This window comes from Lolium perenne, chromosome 1 (assembly GCF_019359855.2).
Source record: "Lolium perenne isolate Kyuss_39 chromosome 1, Kyuss_2.0, whole genome shotgun sequence".
Classification (NCBI taxonomy): domain Eukaryota; kingdom Viridiplantae; phylum Streptophyta; class Magnoliopsida; order Poales; family Poaceae; genus Lolium; species Lolium perenne.
In genome coordinates, this window is record NC_067244.2 from 197,800,564 (window position 1) to 197,809,968 (window position 9,405).

At 44.8% G+C, this 9,405-nt stretch overlaps 2 protein-coding genes across 2 annotated transcripts; both read left to right on the top strand.

The window, feature by feature from the left end:
• Positions 1-40: 40 nt before the first annotated feature.
• Positions 41-2,799, top strand: LOC127318291 (probable splicing factor 3A subunit 1). Its single transcript, XM_051348769.2, has 2 exons — positions 41-2,244; positions 2,337-2,799. The coding sequence occupies exons 1-2, from the start codon at positions 169-171 to the stop codon at positions 2,604-2,606; spliced, it is 2,346 nt and encodes a 781-aa protein (XP_051204729.1). The 5' UTR covers positions 41-168; the 3' UTR covers positions 2,607-2,799.
• Positions 2,800-2,975: 176 nt separating this feature from the next.
• Positions 2,976-7,105, top strand: LOC127318315 (pre-mRNA-splicing factor SPF27 homolog). Its single transcript, XM_051348786.1, has 7 exons — positions 2,976-2,999; positions 4,702-4,877; positions 5,747-5,830; positions 6,141-6,210; positions 6,296-6,429; positions 6,503-6,561; positions 6,667-7,105. The coding sequence occupies exons 1-6, from the start codon at positions 2,976-2,978 to the stop codon at positions 6,558-6,560; spliced, it is 546 nt and encodes a 181-aa protein (XP_051204746.1). The 3' UTR covers position 6,561; positions 6,667-7,105.
• The last annotated feature ends 2,300 nt before the right edge of the window (positions 7,106-9,405 follow it).

The following is a 9,405-nucleotide window of genomic DNA, read 5'->3' on the forward strand; positions in this document are numbered from 1 at the left end:
CTTAACCTTATCCCGATCAAACAAACCGACCCTCAAAGGCTCCAACCGGATCCCACCACATTACAGTCCCCTCGTTCGCGTAGTAGCGGGCTTGCCGATCTAAAATCCCGTCCGGTCGCCGAAACCCTAGAGGCCGCCGCCGCCGCCGCCGCCGCCGCCGCCGCCCACATGGGAGCCCCCACGGTGGCCCCCATGCCCCTCCTTCCCGCGCCGGACGGCGACGTCGACCGCCAGGAGCAGCTTCAGATTGTTCTCTCGTCCGCCGCCGTCGCCGCCGCGCCCTCGAAGCCCGAGCCCGAGCCCGCGCCGACGGTGGCCACGCACACGCGCACCATCGGCATCATCCACCCTCCGCCCGACATCCGCGTCATCATCGAGAAGACGGCCACCTTCGTCGCCAAGAACGGCCCCGACTTCGAGCGCCGCATCGTCCAACTCAACCAGGGCAACGCCAAGTTCAACTTCCTGCAGCCCTCCGACCCCTACCACGCCTACTACCAGCACCGCATCGCCGAGATCGCCGCCCAGCCTCCCGCCACCGACGCCCAGCAGCTCCCGTCCGACCCCGCCGATGGCTCGGATGACAAGCCCGACCACTCCGCGCCCTTCCGCGTGGCGCCGCCAACCAAGGTGCTCGTGCCGCCCAAGGCGGAGCTCTACACCGTGCACCTGCCCGAGGGTATCACCGGGGAGGAGGAGCTGGACATCATCAAGCTCACCGCGCAGTTTGTGGCTCGGAACGGTAAGAACTTCATGACTGCTCTGGCCCAGCGCGAGGCCACCAACCCGCAGTTCAACTTCATCCGCCCCACCCACAGCTTGTTCACCTTCTTCACCATGCTCTCGGATGCCTACTCGAGGGTGATGAGGCCAGATGAGGGCGTGCCTGCGCTCATCAGGGACCTGCGGGAGGGGTCCAAGGACCTCACCACCGTGCTCGAGCGCTGCCTCAACCGGCTGGAGTGGGATCGGTCGCAGGAGCAGGCTAGGCAGCAGGCAGATAATGAGGTTGAGCTGGAGAGGATGCAGATGTCCATGATTGATTGGCATGACTTTGTCGTCGTCGAGACGATTGAGTTTGCAGATGATGAGTACGAGGGGCTTCCTGTCCCGCTTACCCTAGACGAATTGAAGCGCCGCAAGAGGATGGAGACCTTGAGAGAGGACGATGAACCCGCGGAGTTAGCTGAACCAGCTAAGGATGATGCGATGGAGATGGATGATGATGAGATGCAACTTGTTGAGGAGGGAATGAAGGCTGCAAGGCTCCAGGAGAATGAAGGAGGAGCACAAGTTATGGTCACTGGTGATGATGAGCCACCTATGAGGATTGTCAAGAACTATAAGAGGCCTGAGGAGAGGATGCCTGCGGAGAGGGATCCCACCAAGGTTGTTGTCTCACCGATAACCGGGGAGCTCATTCCGATCAGCGAGATGGAAGAACACATGCGCATCTCGCTCATTGACCCCAAGTACAAGGAACAGAAAGAAAGAATGATGGCCAAGATTAAGGAGACCACACTTGCTCCTGACGATGAGATCTCTCGTAACATCATTGGTCTTGCGCGCACAAGGCCTGATATATTTGGAACGACCGAGGAAGAGGTTTCTAATGCCGTCAAGGCAGAAATTGAAAAGAAGAAGGACGAGCAGCCAAAGCAGGTTATTTGGGATGGTCATTCTGGTAGCATTGGTTGGACTGCCACTCAGGCAATGTCTATGGGTGGTGAGGAACAGCAATTTGATGCTTCCAATGTGCGAGGTCCAGCTCCACTTCCTCAGCCTGGCATGTCGTTGCCCCGGCCTCCTCAACCACTTCCTCTGATTAATGTTCCCCGATTTACACCAAATCCGATGCCTTATCATATCCACCCCCCGCCTCATCATATGCAAGGAGTTCCACATATGATGCCCAACATGCACCAACCTCCACCACCAGGTCAACAGCAGATGATTAGAATGACTGGTCCCATGGGTCATATGCCAAACAGTATCCCTCCTCCTCCAGGCCATACTACCCAGTTCATGCCTGGTCCACCACGGTTCCCTATGCCCCCGCCGCCACACATGCAGACCATGCCAACAATGGTCAACCCCATCGGAATCCCCCAGCCTCCACCACCTTTGCCTCCTCAACCACCTGCTGAGGAGCAGCCACCTCTACCTGATGAACCAGAACCTAAGAGGCCAAGAACAGATGATGCTTCTCTCATTCCAGCAGAGCAGTTCCTTGCTCAGCATCCGGTAATGTCTCTTCTCATCTATTTCTGCACTAATTACCTACTTCTCTTTCTTATTATCTGGCATGGTAATGCTAACATATCTGTTTCCTGCAGGGCCCTGCTCGCATCTCGGTTTCTGTACCCAGCCTTGATGAAAGAAACTTGCCAGGCCAAGTTTTGGAGATCCCTGTCCAATCTCTCTCAGACACCGTCGGCAGTCTCAAGGAGCAGATTGCTGGAGAGCTGCAGCTTCCTGCTAATAAGCAGAAGCTGAGTGTTAGGACTAGTTTCCTCAAAGACAATCTTTCTCTTGCTTATTACAATGTTGGCCCTGGGGTTGTGATCAATCTAGCTCTGAGGGAGCGTGGTGGGAGGAAAAAATGAGCTTTTCTTTCCCCAATTTACTCATAGGGCAACACTTACAACCAAGCTTCAGTGGCCATCATGGAGATCCTTTTTGTTGGTTCCTGCCTTGTGGATTCTTGTATTGTGCTTTTTATAAATTCAGCACTGTAATTTGCACTATTTATTTCGCAGACCTGCCTATGTTTTATGGATATGATTACATATTGTTGGAGGTGTGTGTGCATGATGTTACTTGATGGAGCTATACTTGATATTACACCAGGGTTCAGGTGCCCACCATAGCTTCTCCTGTTCAGTCTTCTAAGATCTTTATAGCATCAAAGTGCACAAAGCTTCTTCCCATGCTATGAGATGTTCTCTTGAATGAATACTTGTGTGTTACTGTAGATGCTGCTGCACTGCATCGTAAAGGTACTATCTTCGAAATGCTTATAAAGAAAGGTCTGTGTAAAGCTTATGATTGTAGGTCTAATTAAATTAGAATTGTGGGTGATGTCTCTGATGTTCAAAATTTTGTTGACAGAATAGCATGGCTTTCATCAGAGATCTCACTGCTGCTGGTATCTTATAACACATACCTTTTTGTTAAGGACTTAATTCTGTATGCACTGATGGCTATATTTTTATCTTCATTTTGCCTGGTTCATTAAGATTTGCATAAGCTCATGCAGAACCAATTTGCTGTATGCTAGTATGTTAGCCACCTTTGTTGGCTACTGTTGATATTATTAGTTTCTGCTGTTGCATACTTTCACTAGTAAACTTGTATAGAAAGAAGCCATTGAATATCTCGTGCCTTTAACCTTGCTGAAGCAACAGGAGTAATCTTACCACAGACGATGGATAGTAATGTCTGGAGGGAAAGGCTAACTGCTTAAAATTATTGTGGTATACTTTCACTACTAAGCTGGTATCGAAAGCAGCCATTGGATATCCTGTGCCTTTAATTCCGCTGAAGCAAACGATGTATTTTTTTACCACAAATGCAATGCAAGCACTATGTCATCCAGTAAAATATTGATGCCTTCTTAGGTTGTAATGTTTCTCTGAAGGCCAATATTGATTTGCTTAATGGAACATGCTGTTACAGAAATGCGTATATTGTGAAAACCATACCAAAAGCTGATACATTAGCTTAGTCCTTGTTCTGTATGTGTGAAGCTATACTTAGGTAATCCGCACCGATGTTGACCACACTAGCTTAGAGAAATATGCTAATATCAATAACATGGGGCATACTCTGATGGATTTATTTCAGAAAAACTTATACGTACTAGTTGAACTGCAGTTAGATTGGAAGGACATTCTCACCTTGAAATGAACAGTTTTATTTACTGTCGAAAATAGATGTTTTTTAGTTTCATTCACATACAACATAACATGTACATACTTCATACCATTTTTTTTTAATTTACTTTTTGCCATATCCCTCAAAATGAGCGATTTCACTATCATCAAGTTAAGATAACAGAGCAAAAAAAATCAGGTTCAGCTGATCGCCTGCAAAGGGTAACTGCCATGGTGCCATTACTAAAGGACCCAAACTAAAAGTGTTCAAGCCTAGCTTGTCCTCTGTTAATTGTGTGTGTGACTCTGTAATGCCACTGCCAGCAAGCAATTAAAACACAGTTTGTTGGACATGTTGCCTAAAAACAGCAGGCAGTATTTGCAAACCAAAACCAGCTCTGAACTACATATATTTTGGACCAGTTCTGATTTTCCTTTGATGAACACAACTAACGATTAGTTTAGGTAGCTAGGCTGTTAGGCGTTGACACAACAATTTATTCATAATTTGCAGCACTTGGATCTCTGGTAGCAGTTGAATGCTAACTTGTTAAGTGTTTCATATGTGTCAATAAAGCCACATCCCGTGCATAAGTTGCATATATGATGGCACTTAACACCTACATGTGTTTATAAACTGTAAATCTGTTGCACATTTTCTATGTACATATGCGGATCTATTAAATGATCAGTACTTTTCTTGTGAAAGATTATGTCAATAATGTATAACTGGAGACTTAAGACTCACATGTTTTAATTATTTGGATTTTTTATTTGTCGATGTAAAATCTGTCAGGTTCTCATTTAGCAATTGTTTTTGTTTTAGGATCATCCTATGCTTGCGAAAGAGTATGAACGTGTTAGAGCAGGCAAGCCACCTGCTACCATAGAGATGTCCCGCTATGGTTTGGAGCCACCCCCAGCAAACAAGAGGAATGATGTTGCTGCTTGGAGGCAGGCTCTACGGAATGCTCAGAGCCAACTGCAGCATCAAATTATAAGGTAAGGTGGTGCATTTTGAATAATCACGTGTTGTGAATCAACATTTCTTTAGAGAAGATAGACAATTAGCTGATTGGCAACTCTAAGTGGCCTTCTAAGGCAGCTTGTTTATAACAGTTTCAGTTTATGAATATGAATGTTGTGTAGTTGTGAAGTCATAAAGCAAATGAGCTCCTGTAGTGATTTTTTTAGTGCTGTGGTCAGGATATTCATGGAACCTTTCCCCATACAAAATGTCATTTACTAATAATAAGCTAAACACACTGGGCATTGAATTAGAATTGTACTGTGAAGTTCAAGCAGTATATTGCACTTAGCTGCATTAGAATATTACATTATTACGTTGATCAACATCTTGTTGTATCATGCCCTGCTGACCATTTTTTTAGTAATTAGTTATCACCAAAGTTTTCCATTACTATAATATCTTGTAAGCTATCTATGCTGTAAAAAATACAGGTTATAATATGTTCAAATAAGAATTTGATTCAAAAGGCAGAACTATTAACAGAGTGTTCTCCAGTTTGTTGAAATGACAAGCAAAATATTGTTGCGATGTAAGAGCTATTTCTTTCATATATGTACTATTTATAGAATGGAAGGTAGCACAGTGCTCGTAGTTGTATAGAGTAATAGACATACTATAATAACAATATTGTTAACAATTCATGCTCCAGTTTTAGTTTAGTGGTTTTGAGTGTTATATAGAAGTCTTTGAATGATTTAGCTTCAGTTGTGCTATGCATTTTATTTAGGAATTGCTGTCTCTTTGTTTCACCATATGCATATGGTTCTTATCAAGTTATCATGTGCTATTGCTTTCAAACATACTTCTTTTATCCTTTTTTGAAATGAAGTTAGTATTACAGGATTGAGAATCTGGAGCTTATGCTGAAGCACGGTGTTGAGGTTTGGAAGCTCCAGAACAGGAAAATGGAATCGGTTTTGTCTAGGTAATTTGTTCTCACCATTGTCCTTGACAGTGTTGTATCACTTTGATTTCAGTGCTGTGCATATCGTCCTATTTTCCTTGAATTTCGTTTGACATGGTTCAGTTTAGTGTCTGCGTTATCACTTATCAGTACTGTTCTATGTCGAAGGTGACTAGAAACCAATATTTCTGTAGGCCGGTCTCACCTGTGTGATGCATCAGTGTTAGTGCAAGCACTTGCTTGTACATGCTTTATTATTGGGCATGCATGCCAGCTTTTCAAAAAGTTGATCACCAGCTATGACTCACTGTGGTAATCTGATACTCTGCAGGATGCAAAAGATGGCTTTGGAATACAACGAAAAAATAGAAACCGTCAACCGTGAGAGGAAATTTCATCAGGTAGCAAATTGTTGATCTCTTGTCCTAAATTTGTACCAATATGCGTGTACTTTGCAGTTAACTGATTATTATTATTTTGGATCAGCAAAACACTGGTGGGCAACTCCATGCATTGACAGTAGAATGGCAGGAACTGTGCCAGAAAAATATAGCTATTCAAGCTGCCTGTGTTGATCTGCAGAATCAGATTGATCAGCTTAAACTTGAAGCTAAAGAACAGTACGATCTCCCTCCCCTGCTCTCGCTCCCCCTCTCTCCCTCTCTTTACGAGCCCTGACAAACTCTTTCACAGGGGAATGCTAGTGGATGACAGCAATGGAACTAATCTGCAAACATCAGAAGGGATTTGAGGTACCGATCTCTATTTTGTTTTTTGAGAAAATTGCAGTATCATTCAATTTGTTTTCCAGTTAATTTAGGTGTCATGACGCAGAATTTCATTTCTGCTGTTGACAGGTTGAGATGTTTCTAGACACAGATGTAGGAAGGAAGAAGCTGTGATGACCCTGGTTCCATGAGATGTCTGCTAGAGGCTCCATTAGCCACCGTGCTTACTTGACCTGCAACTGTGAGTTCCGGATACAAATCCAGGTACCTTGACAAATCCCATCCGTTGACTGTACATGGTGGCATGTGCTGGTGAACACCTGGTAGAGAAACAGCTTAAACACATGTAGTGTTGTGTGGTGGATTGTTAGTGTTATGTGGCAAGAGGAACAGAATGCCCATCTTATTTGTTCATTGCAAATGGACGCTGACTTTTCTGGGTGTAATTGTACGTTTTGACATTGAATTATGAGCTGAATCTTTGGTGCTTCTGCCCTGAAATTGCCTGTTTCGACGGCAAATGTAATGGGAGTTGTTGCCGTTTGGGTTCCTGGCCTATGTTCGTGGAGACTTTATGAGTCAAACCAGTGCCCTTCTATCCAGTATCAGAACGTATTTTTTCTATAAAAAAGTGTGCTAGACTGAGTTGTGCTTAATAATAAAGAATTGAAAAGAGTATAAACTCTACATTCATCTAGTTCCCCATTGATTTATTTGGAAAAATAAAATCCCTTTGAAGATTAAAGGAGTCCTGATATGTGCACAAAAAGGTGATTCGGAACTCTGGATAATCTATTGACATAAAAAAGGAAACATATATTCCAGAAAAGTAAAGAATTGTACATGTGATTTCAGAAATGTAAACAAGAACCACATACTCCCTCCGTCCATAAATAGATGCCAAAGATTTGTCCAAATTCGGATGTATCTATACACTAAATCATGACTAGATACATTCATATTTAGACAAACTTTTGGCATCTATTTATGGACAGAGGTAGTATTTATGCAAGGACGGAATCACACAGGCTGTATGTGCTTAGTGCAAAAGCAGGAATCGTACAGCAACTCATGATTCATGAATGAGATATGAGAAACCATTACAAGTGCATAGCAACAAGGCATGACCTAGTTCCCAACATATATAAAAGGATCTCGTGTTAGATATCTTAATAATGTTCCCATACCAACTTATATTATATTGTGAGACATTGGAGATAGCCAAATTTGTGTACAGTATGTTTCCTGCCATATGGTGTTTTCTGACCGTAAAGGCCCATGGCAAGCTGTGTATCCATCATCTTCCCACTCCAACCAAACAAATGATGTAACTGGTGATGTAAATCCGGAGGAGGAGACCGAAAGGGTTTGGTAATCAGTGAGCCGTAGCCCCTTACTGTGAAAAGGTGGTTATTTTTATTAGTGAACGTGGGGATGTTCATATCGTTGTCGCAAAACCATAGTGTAGTGGAGTCGTCCCACCCGCGGACCACAATCTGGATTGATCCACCTTGTTGTTAGAATAGTACCTCCGTCCTAGTTCATAAAACTTGTGTGTATTTCTAGGTAGTCAATTTGGTTAACATAATAATAATTGTACAACACAAAAGTTACGTTATTAGAAAATCGTAATAGATTGTGTGAGTTTATAAAAATGGAGCGATCCGCAGGTTATAGTTAGCCTCAAATTTTGCAAGGGGCAGAATGCCGTACAATTACGTGGTTAGGTTATAGGCCTGAAGATGTCCTTCAGGTGCTAGACCATGATCGTCTTGTAACCTTTCATGCTTAATAAAAAGTTTCTTTTCCCGCAAAAAATAATGATATATATTTTATATATGTGCTATAAGAGCATCTCCACCGGCACGCCCCATAGCGATCTCGATAGCGTTTTGGGAACCGGGAGCGAAAATGGGCTCACACCGGCGCGCCCCAAATAGCGCCGGCGCTTTTTCGAGCCCAATGAAGCACCGACAACCCCGTGTCGGCCCCTTGGTGAAGAGCGCGAATCGGGCACGCCAGCGCCTCGCGAGGCGAATTTTTTGAGCGTGGGAGCCACCTGTCAGCCACACATCTCAAAATTATACATCTTTTCCACCAAAACCCCATCCCTTCCACGTTCATGTCTCCGCTGGCAGCCTCCACGTTCATGTCTCCAGCGGCACCCTCCACGTTCATGTCTCCGCCGGCACTGTTGACGTTCGTGTCTCCCCGGCAACCGTGGATCCTGTTGCAGCGATGGAGCTGCGGCCAAGGCTCGTCGCCGATGAGGAAGCCATCGAGGTTGAGCCGCCCTTGACCCCGTTCATCTGATCAGTTGGCTTGGAAGCCGAAGTTGTTTTTTGCAGCCGGAGACAGCGATTCAGTGGCCGTATGTTGGCCCAAACTTCATATTCGAAAACCTATTCAAATTTGGTGGCCGTGTGTTGGCTCAAACTTTAAATTTGAAAACTTATTTGAATTTCTAAGCTTTTGTTTGAGTTTTCAATTCAAATTATCTATCGGGGTTGTCGTATGGGGCGCCGCCATGGTGATGGTGATTGATGGGGATATGCCCATAGGGGGTGGGTCGCCAGTCCCACTCGCCGTGAAGACGGAGGCCCAGGCGGACCGCCAGTCGCCCAAGCGACTGGGCCCTAAGGCGACTGGGCCGTGATCCCAAGGAGGTGATCTACGCGACTGGATAAGAAGATTACTTGCAAGAGGGTTAGCGGATCCCGGATTAGTAGCAACTGATACGATTCGGAGTTATCTCCATGTAACCCTAGATCGGGGGTGCCTATATAAACCCCCGAGCTTAAACCCTAGAGGACACCTTATTCGAGATCTAATCTCCCCTTGTAAGCTCTTGGCGTAGCCGCCGACTGA

Bases quoted from the DNA above. Each gene is read 5' to 3' on its own strand.
- LOC127318291 (XM_051348769.2), top strand. From the start codon at position 169: ATGGGAGCCCCCACGGTGGCCCCCATGCCCCTCCTTCCCGCGCCGGAC. The intron at 2,245-2,336 runs GTAATGTCTCTT...TGTTTCCTGCAG, and splicing joins AGTTCCTTGCTCAGCATCCG to GGCCCTGCTCGCATCTCGGT.
- LOC127318315 (XM_051348786.1), top strand. From the start codon at position 2,976: ATGCTGCTGCACTGCATCGTAAAG. The intron at 6,211-6,295 runs GTAGCAAATTGT...ATTTTGGATCAG, and splicing joins GTGAGAGGAAATTTCATCAG to CAAAACACTGGTGGGCAACT. The intron at 6,430-6,502 runs GTACGATCTCCC...ACTCTTTCACAG, and splicing joins AAACTTGAAGCTAAAGAACA to GGGAATGCTAGTGGATGACA.